Genomic DNA, 16,793 nt, shown 5'->3' with positions numbered 1-16,793 from the left:
TTTATGGTATGTGTGGCGCTAGAAAAAGTGTTTGTATATCCCCAAAGAGAAAAAAATTCTAACTTTGATTTTATATAGAATAAAATTAAAAATTTTATTTATTTAGTTTGTGACTATTCATGAATTATTTAGTTTGCAGTTAGAAGATGATGGAGTACTAGTTGGTGGATGGTAGTCCTAATTATTATTTTATTAAAGGGCAATTTTATATATAGGCTTTGATATTGCAACATGGGTTGTACATGTTCAAAGAGTTCGACCATAGAAGACTGTAGGAAATGGATCACAAACAAATTATCATGTTGCACTAGGGCATCAAATCAAAATATTTTACAGTTGAATTCCTCGAAGATGGTTGAGGGTATTCAGGTTAAAGATAAGTCACTTGATGATTATGATGTGAAAGTTTCATCAATTGATAAGAAAGACAATGGTTCAGTTCAGCCATATGATGATCAAACTGGGAAGAATAAGATAGAGAAACCTGAATTGACTATTATTGATCATCCTACTATTGGAAGGATTCCAAAGGCTGAAAAGGCAGAGCAAGTTTCAGCAGGATGGCCAGATTGGCTTTCTTCTGTTGCTGGTGAAGCTATCAAGGGATGGATACTAAGGAGCGCAAATACTTTTGAAAGGTTACATAAAGTAAGATGCTAATTACCTTTTTTCTTTGTCTATCTATGTTTGTATTATGATTCAACTATTAAGTAATTTTTAATGCTATTTTGTGAATGTGCTTGCGAGGCTTTTTTGAACTCTACCATGACAAAAAGACCTTTCTTTTTCTGTTGTGGTTAAAATGTTATTCATTAGTTTTGTAAATTGTGTACTTTGAATCTTATGAAACAAATTGTACAGTGATACTTTTATCATTGATGATATTAGTCTATGGCACTGAATGAATCTTTTGATGACATTCTATTATGTAGATTGGGCAAGGAACTTATAGTACTGTTTATAAGGCACGTGATGTGACTAATCAAAAGATTGTTGCGTTAAAAAAGGTATATTTTGACAGTCTTAACCCTGAGAGCATCAAGTTTATGGCTAGAGAAATCCTTATTCTTCGTAGGCTCAACCATCCAAACATAATAAAGTTGGATAGCTTGATAACATCAGAGACATCCCACAACTTGTACCTTGTTTTTGAGTATATGGAACATGATCTTAAAGGACTTGCATCAAATCCTGCCATTAAATTCTCTGAACCACAGGTAGTCATGTTTCTTTTCATTCTATGTCTTCTATTTTACTTAGAATTGAGATCATTATGCATACGTGTATTGAATAAGATAAGAAGCAACATAGGAAGCAATATCCCGTTTCAAAGCTTCGATTATTGACTATCTTTCTATATCATTTTTTTATAGAAAAACTTCTAACAATACCTTTTTGTGTCAGCTAAAATGTTACATGCAACAACTTCTTAGTGGATTGGATCATTGTCATAGTCATGGTGTCATCCATCGTGATATAAAGGGATCAAATATTCTCATTGACAACAATAATGTCTTAAAGATTGCAGATTTTGGTTTGGCAAGTTTTTTTGACCCCCATCATAGTATTCCATTGACAAGTCGTGTTGTAACTCTTTGGTATAGACCACCAGAACTTTTACTCGGAGCAAACCATTATGGGGTTGCCGTAGATTTGTGGAGCACTGGTTGCATATTAGGAGAACTATATAGTGGCAGACCTATATTGCCAGGAAAAACAGAGGTGAGATGTTCTGGTGTCCATCATTTGGTTATTACGAATGTTTTATTAGTCATTTATCTTTGTTAATAGTTAATATGATATCTTTATATTTTGTGGTAGCCTACCAATTTCAAAATTAAGATCTATCAAAATTGCATATACATACAGTTTTAACATGACTAATAGAACTACCAAAAAAAAGGCATTTTCCCAATGTTGTTACATTATGAAATTGATCTTATTTAATTAAAATGAATTATTTTAGCCATCTTTGAAACATTAGTAAACTCTACTTTCCTATGTACAACCCTAGTTTTTAATTCATATTTACTTGACTGAGTTCAAATTTTAATGCACAACGTTATTGATGGTATATAAGAGATAACTAAAGGTTAGTTCTTCTTCCTTGTAGGTTGAGCAGATACATCGGATTTTCAAACTTTGTGGTTCCCCATCTGATGATTATTGGATGAAATTGCGATTGCCACTTTCAACAGTTTTCAAGTCTCCACACCATTATAAGAGATGTATTGCAGACACATTCAAGGATTATCCACATGCTGCTGTGAAGCTTATAGAGACTTTACTATCTATTGATCCAACACACCGAGGGACAGCTGCTGCTGCTCTCAAAAGTGAGGTATGAAGTTTTGTTTTTTTTAGCAAGTAATTTATCTAATCTAATTCAGCTAGCTTCATCATTCTCTTCCTTAATCTAAGTGGTATTTTGAGGTCATTTACTTACTGTTTATAACATGCATGATAAAAAGTTCATGACGTTTCCTACTATCATATTGTTCATATCACAAAACTCTACTATAACTGATAAGCCAATAGAGTTTGTGAAAATTTATTCAATGACTCAATGTTATTGTGTTGTTTGATAAATAATTTAACTTGAATTTCTCTAATGTACATGGAGAAACTGATGTTTTTTATGCTCACTTAATTCATAAATATGTTTTTTTTTTTAGAATTTTCAACAATTGTGCAAGAACATTTGCCATAACATAAAAGAATTTCTTAATAATGAAAATATTAAAATTACATTCTTTTGATGAGATATTTGATAGATATGTAGAGATATCTTCATAATTTTACATGTAATTTCTGCCGTAATTTCTTGTTAAACAATAAATACAATAGAAATTAGTTAATGAAAAAAAAATTCAATTGAATTTTAACTTTAGTGTTCTTTATATGTGTTTTATGTCATCCCATCTGTTATGGATCATGCATGCTACATCTAGAGGAGTAATGATAATTTTGTTCTTTCACCCCTTAAACAATGTATTATTATCAAATTTCTAAGATATATTTTATTTTTTATAATTCCTCATGTGCTTAAATAGCACATTTTTGCTATGGCATATAAGAAGTGATACCCACAATGGTCAGTACGTACTTATTGAGGCTTAATTTGTAATCTACAAATAAATTATTACAAATAAACATAACCTCTATGTGTGTGGAATAAATGAAGAAATAGTAATTGTTACTCACACTCTTGTGTTATATGTAATATTATTTGAACTTTTTTGTATTAGAGGTGTGTGATTTTCTATTTTAAAATTTTTTTTATTTATTCACAGTTCTTTACATTAGAACCTCTGCCTTGTGATCCATCAAGCTTACCAAAATATCCTCCTGGCAAAGAAATCGACACCAAATTGCAAGATGAAGCAAAAAGAAGGTACTTGAATAGTTGATTTTTTTAAAACTGAGACAAAAATAGTTAATTTTTGTTATCCTTTTATTTTATTACTGGTTTGTATTATTAGTTATCTTTCACCCCCTAATAAAGTCCTTGGATTATAATTGTTGTTAGTAGTAATTTTTTTATTCCAGCACTATGTATATATTTTTTTTTACATTTTATAATACATGATAGATTTTTTCTTTTGCTTTCCCTATAACTACTAGTATGGAATTTCATGTCTTAATATATTATTGGTTAACTAAGTTAATCTCTTATTTATTATTTAATTTGAATGTTAAATTCTGCTATGAACAAAAGAATCATTGATAGAGTTTTGCATGTACTTGTAGTAAACATGATAATTCCTCTTTCTTTCCAAGTTTTGCATGCTCACTCATACGAGAGTTTAAACTTTATAGTTATTTAATTTTTGAATTAATCTCATGAATAGACTATCTCCAATGCTTAAACTATTAGGAGAAGATCAATCAATGACTTTGGTGGCTTCTTGAAGATATTATTTTATATCATAGCTAGTTAACTTAAACAAATATTGCAAATGCAACAAAAATTGTATGCTTCTAATAATTTAATTGCTATTTTTTGTCATACTTTTTGAGTCACTCGATCAATTCATTTTTAAAAAGGGGTTCCTTGTTCCATAAGTCTATTGTTGATAAGATAATTAATACATATCTATTTTTTAATATCCTTTCAGGCAGTGTTATGCTGGAGATAGGGAGAAAAAAATTGACTCAAGAGTTAGACAAGTATCAAGGGCACATGTCACGTCAAAAGACAATATTGGTTCAAAAACATCAATGCAGGTAATTTAGAAAAAGATTCAATCTTTATTGTAACAATTTTTATTGGATACCTCTTGAATTATGAAAATACCATATAGTATAGTTATTAAAAAATTAGAAAAAGGAAGAAGTTATAATTCTTTGGACTTTTTATTGATTCAGTTAACAAATTTGTAGATAGGAAATGAATAATTGTGAAATATAAAGAAATTTATTTGTTTGAAATTTAGTTATTTACCTGATATTATTATTAAAGTCAACAAAAATATTTGACTACTTTTTTTGCTGAGTTATTTGTAACACATGCTAACTGTGTTATGGTTGCAGTTGACTTTTTAGTCATATGGCACATATTCTTATTTAATTTTGAGATGTAGAAAAGAAATAATGTATGAGCACAAAAAAGGATGTAGATTTGTATGACTATTGTTGGTTGCTTATTTCGTTTATAACATTTTATTGACCCATTAATATGCTTTGCAATAATAATCTTTTTTTACCCTACTTTTGTGGTTAATTTTCATTATCTTCTTTTTATCTCTCTTTTTATCTCTCAATTGGTTATATTGTTTGATGCAGCAAGTACAACGATATTCATTTACAAAGAACCGAAGTGAAGTCTCCAACTCTCATAGAGAATATGTGTCCAAACAACTAATTTACCTACCTAAACATTCAGAAGATGCTAAAGAAATCGGAAACAATCATTCTGGGCATATCCATAGGAGGACTTTGCATATAGGTCCACTGGTTCATGTTAGTTCTGATTGGGCAACAGGTGAAAATAAAATTGATGATGAGCCTCTTATTTCGCACAGAATAGATCATATGAAACTATCTAGGCTAATAGCATCTAAGACTCAAGTCTAAAGATTGGAAAGAAAAACTAGTTCTCTCACAAAAATTTATTGCAGATCTCAACTGAATATAAAATAGAAAGGGCCTACTAAAAAGTCAAACACTAGTTAATTTCTTTTTCTAGTTGTTGTTTCTTTCTCTTCTTCGTTTCTTGGCTTTTCTCTATGTTATTAATTCTAAGTATTTGGAAGTGACTATGTAAAAGGTCTCATTTTATAATTTTGTAACCAATGAATAAGTACTAGTTAGGCATAAACACATATGATATGGTATGTCAAACCACTCCTAATTTACAAAGTTATAGAAAATTTTGACAAATTAGGAAAATAAACAAATCAATTTGGAATTATTGATGAATGATATGTTTAACCATAGCAAAATCACAGTTATGTAAAATGGAGTAAATAGCCATTTTAGCCTCCGAAAAATTCTGGTTTTGTCAAAATGGACCTTAGCATTTGTTTTTGACAAAATGAACCTAAAAAATTATGCACCGTTTGAAAAAATGGCCTCGATGTTAAATCCTCACTCTAGACATTAACAGAGATATTTATGTGGTGCATCAAGTATTTACCTGGAGGATTAGAGTGATCTACGTGGGGAGTCCATCACATTTTAACCTGAATTAAACCATAAGCACCAAATTGAGTAGTTAGTGGAGCAAAAATATGGAAAAAATATTTGTTGATGGAGAGTGATGATTCTATCTACGAGAACAACTATGAGGGCTGCACCAAAAGAAGGGAAAATTATTTGATGGAAGCTGCTTCTGCTGTGAGGAAGTGGTGATACTAAAATCGTATACGCATGCCAATTCTAGGCATTGATTTTTTCATCGTCTTTTTTGGCAGGTATATCGTTTTGAATGAAACCCATTTAAACAAATCTTATGATTCTTCTTATTTGTTAAATCTTTCCCTTTGCGCTTTCTATTTTAATAGAAATTGAAAATGTGGTGTGAGTATTTTGTTTGGGTTGATGAAGTGGAAGAAGATATTAAGAAAATTAATCTGAAAACTGGAAAGAGTGAAGGAATAAAAATCTTGGACAATGAGGGAGTTACAAAGCAAATAGCTATGAGTTCATCTTTGATTGAAGAGCACATAAGGAAGATAGATACTTTGTTGTTGGTGCTTGTAATTGGGGAAGTTTTCATTATAATAATGAACATTTTGTCATTATTTAGGTAGTAGTGGTAGTGTTGTTGTTGCTATATGGTGGTAAAAATTAGTAGAGAGTGCTATCTTTGGGTGTGCTGAATGCTGAAATTGTAACCAAAATGAACATGTATTTCTTGCTATTTGTGAATGAAAAATGACTACATTGTATTCATTGCATATTTTTGCTTATGTGTGAACCTGAGAATGTTGGAATAGATTAAAGTATCCATATTACATAAAGTAGTACAAAATAACAGCACCAAATGCTAGAAATGTTTATAACTAAATACAGTTATGGCAGTAAACTAAAAAATCAGCCAAACTATAAAATGTTTATACCTAAATATAATTATGGCAATAAACTCAAAAAATAAAAAAACCACCAAGAAAGAGTTGTTCAGCATATATTTGACATAATTCATGTTAAGCATTCATTTTAAAACATAAAAGAACCATCAAAAACCATAAAAAAAGACTTGCAGTTCATATTGGGATCTTGTCTGAGACTGAGACACTTGGTCCACTTTGAGGCTGAGTTGTCAAAGTTGGTGTGGCACGAATTGCATAAACATGCTTGTTGTTGCAAGAATTGCTGCTCCCATGGTTTCAAAACTCACAGATGGCCTTATGCTTGAAGAGGTAGCCCTATTCACTGCTGTAGAAGGCCTCACCGATATTGGTTTTGAATTAACTGAATTTAGGGGCCTATATGTGGCTAATTTGGCCCTGTGCTGTGGTGCATGTAGTCTAGTTGCTGCTACAGTTGGTCTAGTTGGTCTTTGTAATGCTTCTGGTGGTTTGAATGGTGCGTAGTAGCTGATCTTGTCTAACTTGTTGATACAATAACTCTTAGTGGTCGTGCTTAAGGTGTGGTTGGGATGACAGATGACTTTGTTGGAGCACCAACTTTTGTCTTCTTTTTGTTGTTATCCTTTCTTACTGGAACTTGTTGCTGCCTTAGTTTGTTTTATAGTTGCTGCATTTGGCTGTTATGCCTAAGAAAAATTCATAAATTTTTGTAAGTCTCTGTTTGAGAAAAAAATAGCCATTGAATGATATAATATGTAATGATGGCTCTTATCACAGCAGCTTGTTCCTGTGTCTGAGGATGCCTTTGTGTCAATGCCTCTTCCTTAGTTACAGCCAAACTTTCTTTATGGGTCTGATCCATTGTCTCTTCCCAATTAACCTCTTACTCTCTTTGCTCCTCGTCCACCTAATCTACTTCTAACTACTGCTTCTTTCGGGGACAAGTTCTTCTATTGTGTCTATCCTAAAATAATATTAAGTAGCGTATCATGCTGCTTTAAAGTATCTTTTGACCAAATAGGATGCTAAGCCCAGGTTAATTAGGTGGGTGCTCCTTCTTTAGGAGTTTGATGTTAAGATCAGAGATAAGAAAAGTACGGAGAATAAGGTAGTTGACCACCTTTCCAGAATTGAGTCTATGGAAGCAGCAGCTAACCACACTCCAGTTAATGAGGCCTCCTGACGAGCAGCTATTTGCTACATTTGGAGCCCCATAGTTTGCAGATATTGCAAACTATAAAGCTAGCCAGATCATTCCCACTTATTTCACTAATCAACAAGTTAGGAAGTTGCTCCATGATGCCGAATGTTTCTTGTGGGAGGAGCCTTATTTGTTTAAGAGACACTCTAATGGAATCATTTGTTGATGTATTTCAGATGCAGAAGTACAGGTCGTGCTCTGTCACTATCATGGTTCTGAATATGGTGGCCATTTTGGTGGAGAGAGAACTGTAGCAAAAGTCCTCTAGTGCGGGTTTTATTGGCCTACCCTCTTCAATGATGCCAGAAAATTTGTGAGGAACTGTGACCAGTGTCAGAGGACTGAGAATTTACCTAACACAATGAGATGTCATAGCAAGCTATCCTAGAGATTGAGTTGTTTGACGTGTGGGGAATTGATTTCATGGGACCTTTTCCTCCCTCACACTCAAACAACTATATGTTGGTAGCTGTAGATTATGTATCCAAGTGGGTGAAGGCGATAGCCTTGCCCACTAATAATGCCAGAGTTGTGATGAGCTTCCTTTAGAGGTATATTTTCAACAGGTTTGGTATCCCACGGACTTTGATCAGTGATGGGGGAAGTGACTTCTGCAATAAACATCTAAATTATCTTCTTTATAAGTATGGAGTTCGACACAAGGTGGCCACCCCTATTACCCTCAGACAAATGGACAGGTGGAGGTCTTTAATAGAGAGATAAAATGAATTCTAGAGAAGATCGTCAGTGCTTCAAGAAAGGATTGGGCTAGGAAGATTGATGATGCTCTCTGGGTGTACCGGATAGCTTTCAAGACTCTTATCGGCATGTCCCTTTACCAGTTGGTCTATGACAAGGCCTGTCACTTGCCTGTGGAGTTGGAGTATAAAGCTCTGGGCTACAAAATTCTTGAACTTTGATACATAAGCTGTTGGAGAAAAAAGGCTCCTCCAACTCAATGAGCTTGATGAATTTCCAAACACATCATATGAAAATCCAGGCTCTAGAAGGAGAAGACAAAGGCATGGCATGATAAAAAGATAGCCACCAGAGTGTCTGAGTTGGGTCAGAAAGTCCTTTTATTCAACTCGAGGCTCAAGATCTTTTTCGAGAAGCTGAAATCCTAGTGGTCAGGACCATTTCTAGACACTAAGGTTTCTCCTTATGGTCATATTAAAATCATGGATGAGAAGACTGACAGGAGGTTCACTGTAAATGGCCAGAGGTTGAAATACTATCTTGGTGGCGACATTGACCACCAGAAGACTACTAACCTGCTCACTTAGCAGGGGTGACTCGTCAAGCTAGTGACATTAAAGAAGCGCTTGTTGGAAGGCAACCCAACGCCTTAGTATCCTTTAGTTATATTTTATTCTTCGTGTTTTATTTGTTTTATTTTCATATCTCATAGTTTTCCTTGTTTTTCACTGTATTTGCATCATGCATTCTGAGAAAAATAGGAATCGGTGCGTTTGGAACGGAGCTGGGAGCTCCATGAAGGAGGAATTTGATTCAGGTGGTTGGGCACTAAATGTAGGGACCTGGCGTTTAGCGCCAAGAGGCACATAACTCAAGGAAGGTTCACTGCCACCCTGGCGTCTAGCGCCAGGGTGGTACTTTTGTTGAATTGGCCTCTGCCACCTTGGCGTCTAGTGCCAGTCTGGGGCGTTTAGTGCTAGAGTATACAAAAAAAGGAGTTGGTGCTAAACGCCAACAACCCGACGTTTAGCGCCAAGAGCATGCAAAGGTGTGAATTCAATTCGAGAAGGGTGGCACTAAACGCCTACATTCTGGCGTTTAGTGCCAAGTGCGCAGTAACTTCTCCTTCCCTCAATTTGAATTCAATTCTTTCACACATTCCCAAGATTCTCTCGACAACTCCTCTTCCCATAATCTTCTCCCTTATCCTATCAATCCCATTCCCCATTATTCTTTCCTCTTTCCTATAACTAACCCAAATCACATTCAAATCCCCATGTAGCATTCCAACTTTTTGAATCAAGTCATTTTTATAACTAATTAATTAATTAAAATGGTAATGATTTAAGATTTGAATTTAAAATTTAAACACATGAAAACACTAGTGGTAGTAAATCTCTAACCGACAATAAACAACCTTTTAAAATATAGTCATAATTAATTGTACATTTATTAGATTTGAATGATATTTAGTTAAATAAAAAGATAATAATACTAGCTCTATTGCTTAAGTTTAGTATAAAATCAAATTCAAATTAAATTAGGTAGATAAATCGGTTACAAGTTCATAGTAGAAAATCGCGCTCTTATCAGCCAGCCTGATATACTAACAGTATTTTGGAAATATCTCAAGCTGTGTTTATTCGATTGACTTATTTTAAGATTTGTTTTAAAGCTAATTCAATTCTCTATAAATTTGTCTCAAATAGCTATTTCCAAATTCCAAACGTAGAAAATGTTATAGGGCTCACAAAATGACAATTCAGATTGAAGATTTTACCTAAATGCCTCCTAACATAATCTGCACATACCTGAGAGCTATTTGATCCTTCCTTTCTCATTCTATTCCCTTTTTCTATACAAAACATTCTAATATACACAAAGTCTAGCTATGGAACAAGTCTCTCTTCACTAACAAACCGCATCTATTTGCATCAGAATACCTATCGAAACTTCACTCGAGGTAGGGGGTTTTGTGCTAATTTTTATATGTCATATTTTAAATATTTTCGAACATAGATGTTAAGTTTGCATGTCATCGTTTAATGTCTCTTTTCTTCTTACGCATTATGCATTATAATAACGATCTTATGTGCATTAAAGAACTGAGGGAATGATCCTTCGGTAAGGGAAGGTGACCCCCAAAGACAAGATAATCGAGATGATCCTTCGGTAAGGGAAGGTGATCGAATCGAGATGATCTTTAGGTAAGGGAAGGTGATCGACAAACTTTTGGAAACCTTCGGTAAGAGAAGGGGACTCCCATTAATTTTATATAATAAGATATCTTTGTTGATATAACTCTTTTCTTGTGTATGTCTAAATAACCTTGATTGTAAATTGAACTGAGGGAATGATGCTTCGGTAAGGGAAGGTGACCCCCAAAGACAAGATATCGATATGATCCTTCGGTAAGGGAAGGTGATCGCCAAAACGTTTGGGATAAGAACCTTCGGTAAGGTAAGGGGACTCCCACCTTTTATATCGGTTTGAGCCCAATACCTTCCATAAAAGCTACGAGAAAAAAGTAATGAAAAGTACAATGAAAAGTATGATCATAATTGTTCTTCTTTTATCCTTTTTTTAATTTATGATTATGTTTATTATTGCATTTAAAGATCCTTCCTTTATCCAAAGTTCCTTTTTGTTTGATGTATGATATTGTTTAAGATCTTTATTTTATTTAGATCTATTCTGTTTGACTTATATATGGCGATATTACTATTCTTTTCTTATTTATTATTACTTTATGGTCTATGAGAACATCATACCAAATTTTATGAGTTTATATTTATATGTTTTAACGCTATAGGCATTTTGTATGCATCACACATGTCATAACATAAGTAAATGAGAAGCATCTAAAAGTCACACCACTCCGACTAACAAGGACTTTTGAAAATAATAATTGAACAACATTGCATTATCACTGTTTTTATTTTAAAACTCGGGATGGCTGGAGATGGATACGATGACACCATATAGATAAACTACAGAGAAACTTTTGTTTTTCACCCCTCTCTCCGTACCATCTTCAGGAAGGATGCGGCACAAAGCAATACACTGCTTAGTTGAGGTGAAAAGACAAGGGCACTATTAGAAGCGAACTATCAAGAATGTAGATATGAAACATTAAGCGTTTACCTTAAGAAGGAAGAATATGTGATTGTTTTAGCCATAGTTATACAAATTAAGAGAATTAGAATTTCCTATATGTCTTGTTTTATTTTTATTGAGTGATTGCAATTGTAACTATGATGTTTCTTGTTATGATTATTTGGCATGAGTAAAGCTTATCATTGTTGTGCCTTCATAGTTTAGCACGCCCGTTTTTTCATGTTAGAATTTCCAGATCTACTTATATATTTCAACTAGTAACTATTCTAATAAAAACTAGTTATTTAATATTTTTACACATATAAATTATTTTATATTTGTTTTAAAAGAAAAATTTCGCAAGGTTTTTGAATATCAGCTACTAAATATAATTCAAACAAAGCTTAACTCAGTTTAAGAGCATTAAGGTGTTACATTTTGGTATCAGAGCCAAGTTGATCCCATAGGAACATATTCTATATTTGTCAGATTAAATTATTATCATTTAGTTATAATTAGTGTTTTACAATGAAATCTTTTCCATGTGATATGTTTTCATTTAATAGTCAAAGTTAGTGTGTCCCTAAATATTTTTGTTTGAGGTTTATTGCCATAACTATTTTATCAAAATGTGCATATGTTAAAGGTCAAAAACATAGATTGTCTAAGAACACCCTACTCATACTTAAAGACATAGCAAAATGCACATGAGACATTCTATATATATATATATATATATATATATATATATATATATATATATATATATATATATATATTATATATATTTAAAAAATAGTAAAAAATTATGTTTTATTACCTTTTTATATATGTTTGACATGCGTCGTGTTCTATTTTATTATTTATCATATATGTTGTTGTTGTATGATTTCCTGTTATCTTTATGGCATTATTCCTTTTTTTTCTTCTTTTACATGCATACAATATATTCATCATTCAAATTTTTCGTATGCAAATTCATTTTTTAAGGTCTTTTACCGAGAGTACTTGATGTCTTTGCGTTTTCTTGATTGATATTATTCTTATAATTGTTACCACTATTTTACAAGCCATTTAAGTCAAGAGTATGTGCACTTTTATGAACTCCATTCAACTATTTAATATGTCTCACTTTCATTATATTTATTAAAAATGTGATATTACACAATCTTTTTATTTATATCATTTATATTACTGTTACTATCTCTTTAATTAGAGGGAAGGAAAAAATGTGGAGCAATTGACTTGCATGTTAAAAGAAACTAATTATCTTTAACTTTTTTTGAACTTTGTTTATCATGCCTTTGCTTAGCTTGATTTGACATTAACTTTCTTGATTAGCTTTTTCTTCATTCTTGTTTGGTGCTTGAATGAAAAAAAGGGTGAACTCTTTTCTCTTGTCTAACCAACGCAGAGTAAACTTAGCAGAAGTTTAGAATTATTTTCCCTTTCAATTGATTTACTTTGGGCTTGGTTTAATTTCACCTCTATTTAGCAACTTTGGATCATGTCTCATATGATTAGACTACAATAAAATAATTTCGGCCGGCACACTTGATCACTCACTTGGATTATTATCAACCCAAGTCAACATGTTTGTCATCGTCAATTTGTTATATATTTAGTAAACTCAACTACTTGTCTAATTGTTCTTAAGTGAATGCATATGAATAGCGATATGTAACTAATTTTTTGCATGTGATTTATATGATTTGAATATTTGAGTTTGATGTGCTAGAATGTTATTTGATGATTGATGATTTTTTATTGCTTGTTAGAGATTAGGCTGTAAATCCAGATTCCCACTTAGGATAATATAGAAACAGTGAGTTGTTTAGTTGGTTCTCATTCTATACATTACCTCTTCATGTAGGATAAGATTTTGGTGAAAACTTGATTAGTTTGTTGTCTCCAAAAATTAGGATTATCCCAAATCTTTAGAGAGATTTAAAATTTTTGGTAGTAGTACTGTCTAAAAACTTTTAAGATAGGAAGAATTCAAAATCCAAAACCAAATAACTTATCCTATCTAATAACTTTTTCTAGTATCATCTCCTAATTAATAATAAATTTAATATTGTTATTAAATTCTTAAGAAAAAAACTTTTATTATTTAACTGTTATTAATTATATTTTTATTAATTCTATTTTTAATTTTTATCTATTTTATATTATAGATCAAACAACTTATATATCTTATTTTTGATAGATTTTTGAATTTTAAGAAAAAATTAAAATTTGTGAAGTCAATTAGTATTCAACAATATTAACGTAAATTATTGTGCAAATATTTAAATTTATGTTAATTTCTTATAAATTTATTTTCTTTAACTTGTTTAAATGATTATAGAATTTTATTTGACAATAATAAATATTTTTAGTGATGTAAAAAAAATATTATGAGTCAGAATTTGTTTGAGTATCAATAAATATACTACTTTTTTCTTCACTTATCATTTATTAGTTTAAATGTAACCCATTTATCAAAATTAGATTTTTTTTATTATTTTTATTACTTATCTGAAAGATTATGTACAAAATATTTTCACGTTTTGTACAAATTTGAAGTTATCAAGGGATAGAATTCAGAATATCTAAATGGTCTAGTGATAGATTTAGAAAGTTGGGTTGAAATGTGAACTAAAGTTGTTTTTTTGACATAGAAGACATGACCTAAAAGAGATATTTGGATAAGGTTAAGCCGATATTGGAATTGGATGTCTGTAAAAATGTTTAGTGTTTAAGTTAAGAGACCTAGGTGAAAGACGCATTATAGACTAGTCGAAAGAATGAAGCAAAACTGCATGGGCTATGAGGCATTAAAAGTAAAGGCTTTAGTATGACTAACTACAAGATTTTTTTTAAGCGTCTTATTATGTTTTACTGCTTGTTTGAATTTTTGTATTATGTTGTGTGGTTTAAATCTGATACACGAAGACTAATAACTTAAGACACAAAGAAATGAATAATATTATCTGTTATGTGAATCTATCTTTTAAAATTATATTAGCTCACGATGATATTATAACTGTGTTGTATCTTTACTTAGTTTGCTTGAATGTATGGATTGATTGAACTTACTTATGTTGGAACTTACTTATGTTGGAACTATCATATATCCCTATAAAAAGAAAATGTAGATAAAATTTACTAGGATAAGTGAGGTTGAATTAGTATCTTCTTAGGAGACACGAATTTTGAGGACAAAATTCTTTTTTAAGGGGGTGAGAATGTAACATCCCAACTTTTTGAATCAAGTCATTTTTTATAACTAATTAATTAATTAAAATGGTAATGATTTAAGATTTGAATTTAAAATTTAAACACATGAAAACACTAGTAGTAGTAGTAAATCTTTAACCGACAATAAACAACCTTTTAAGATATAGTCATAATTAATTCTAGATTTATTATATTTGAATGATATTTAGTTATATAAAAAGATAGGAATAATAGCTCTATTTCTTAAGTTCAGTATAAAATCAAATTCAAATTAAATTAGGTAGATAAATCGGTTACAAGTTCATAGTAAAAAATCGCGCTCTTATCAGCCAGCCTGATATACTAACCGTATTTTGGGAATATCTCAAGCTGTGGTTATCCGATTGACTTAGTTTAAGATTTTTTTTAAAGCTAATTCAATTATCTATAAATTTGTGTTTAATAGCTATTTCCAAATTCCAAACGTAGAAAATGTTATAGGGCCCACAAAGTAACGATTCAGATTGAAGATTTTACCTAAATGCCTCCTAACATAATCTGCACATACCTGAGAGCTATTTGATCCTTCCTTTCTCATTCTATTCCCTTTTTCTATAAAAAATATTCTATTATACACAAAGTCTAGCTATAAAACAAGTCTCTCTTCACTAACAAACCGCATCTATTTGCATCAGAATACCTATCGAAACTTCACTCGAGGTAGGGGGTTTTGTGCTAATTTTTATATGTCATGTTTTAAATATTTTCGAACATAGATGTTAACTTTGCATGTCATGGTTTAATGTCTCTTTTCTTCTTACGCATTATGCATTATAATAACGATCTTATGTGCATTAAAAAACTGAGGGAATGATCCTTCGATAAGGGAAGGTGACCCCCAAAGACAAAATAATCGAGATGATCCTTCGGTAAGGGAAGGTGATCGAATCGAGATGATCCTTCGGTAAGGGAAGGTGATCGACAAACTTTTGGGAACCTTCGGTAAGGGAAGGGGACTCCCATTAATTTTATATAATAAGATATCTTTGTTGATATAACTCTTTTCTTGTGTATGTCTAAATAACCTTGAATGTAAATTGAACTGAGGGAATGATCCTTCGGTAAGGGAAGGTGACCCCCAAAGACAAGATATCGATATGATCCTTCGGTAAGGGAAGGTGATCGATCGGGATGATCCTTCGGTAAGGGAAGGTGATCGCTAAAACGTTTGGGATAAGAACATTCGGTAAGGGAAGGGGACTCCCACCTTTTATACCGGTTTGAGCTCAATACCTTCCATAAAAGCTACGAGGAAAAAGTAAAGAAAAGTACAATGAAAAGTATGATCATGATTGTTCTTCTTTTATCCTTTTTTTAATTTATGATTATGTTTATTATTGCATTTAAAAATCCTTCCTTTATCCAAAGTTCCTTTTTGTATGATGTATGATATTGTTTAAGATCTTTATTTTATTCAGATCTATTCTGTTTGACTTATCTATGGCGATGTTACTATTCTTCTCTTATTTATTATTTGTTTTGCCTTGCTTTATGGCTTATGAGGACATCATACCAAATTTTATGAGTTTATATTTATATGTTTTAACGCTATAGGTATTTTGTATGCATCACACATGTCATAACATAAGTAAATGAGAAGTATCTAAAAGTCACACCACTCTGACTAACAAGGACTTTTGAAAATAATAATTGAACAACATTGCATTATCATTGTTTTTATTTTAAAACTCAGAGTGGCTGGAGATGGATACGATGACACCATATAGATAAACTATTGAGAAACTTTTGTTTCTCACCCCTCTCTCTCCGTACCATCTTCAAGAAGGATGCAGCACAAAGCAATACACTGCTCAATTGAGGTAAAAAGGCAAGTACACTATTAGAAGTGAACTATCAAGAATGTAGATACGAAACATTAAGCGTTTACCTTAAGAAGGAAGAATATGCGATTGTTTTAGCCATAGTTATACAAATTAAGAGAATTAGGATTTCCTATGTGTCTTGTTTTATTTTTATTGAGTGATTGTAATTGTAACTATGAT

General features: G+C 31.8%; 1 protein-coding gene across 1 annotated transcript; it reads left to right on the top strand.

Annotated features, from left to right (window-relative positions):
* The first annotated feature begins 231 nt into the window (after positions 1-231).
* LOC130965705 (probable serine/threonine-protein kinase At1g54610) lies at positions 232-5,138 on the top strand. Its single transcript, XM_057890461.1, has 7 exons — positions 232-648; positions 933-1,217; positions 1,405-1,722; positions 2,114-2,341; positions 3,294-3,394; positions 4,119-4,227; positions 4,786-5,138. Exons 1-7 carry the CDS (start codon positions 232-234, stop codon positions 5,074-5,076), a joined length of 1,749 nt encoding a protein of 582 aa, XP_057746444.1. The 3' UTR covers positions 5,077-5,138.
* The last annotated feature ends 11,655 nt before the right edge of the window (positions 5,139-16,793 follow it).

The sequence above is a fragment of the Arachis stenosperma genome, chromosome 3 (assembly GCF_014773155.1).
Source record: "Arachis stenosperma cultivar V10309 chromosome 3, arast.V10309.gnm1.PFL2, whole genome shotgun sequence".
In the NCBI taxonomy this organism is placed as follows: Eukaryota; Viridiplantae; Streptophyta; class Magnoliopsida; order Fabales; family Fabaceae; genus Arachis; species Arachis stenosperma.
The sequence above is the reverse complement of the archived record's forward strand: the minus strand, read 5'-3'. Positions and strand labels throughout refer to the sequence as shown.

Excerpts from the sequence above, each read along its gene's own strand:
- LOC130965705 (XM_057890461.1), top strand. The coding sequence starts at position 232 with ATGGGTTGTACATGTTCAAAGAGTTCGACCATAGAAGACTGTAGGAAA. Across the intron at positions 2,342-3,293 it reads CTGCTGCTCTCAAAAGTGAG|TTCTTTACATTAGAACCTCT; the intron begins GTATGAAGTTTT and ends ATTTATTCACAG. Across the intron at positions 3,395-4,118 it reads CAAGATGAAGCAAAAAGAAG|GCAGTGTTATGCTGGAGATA; the intron begins GTACTTGAATAG and ends ATATCCTTTCAG.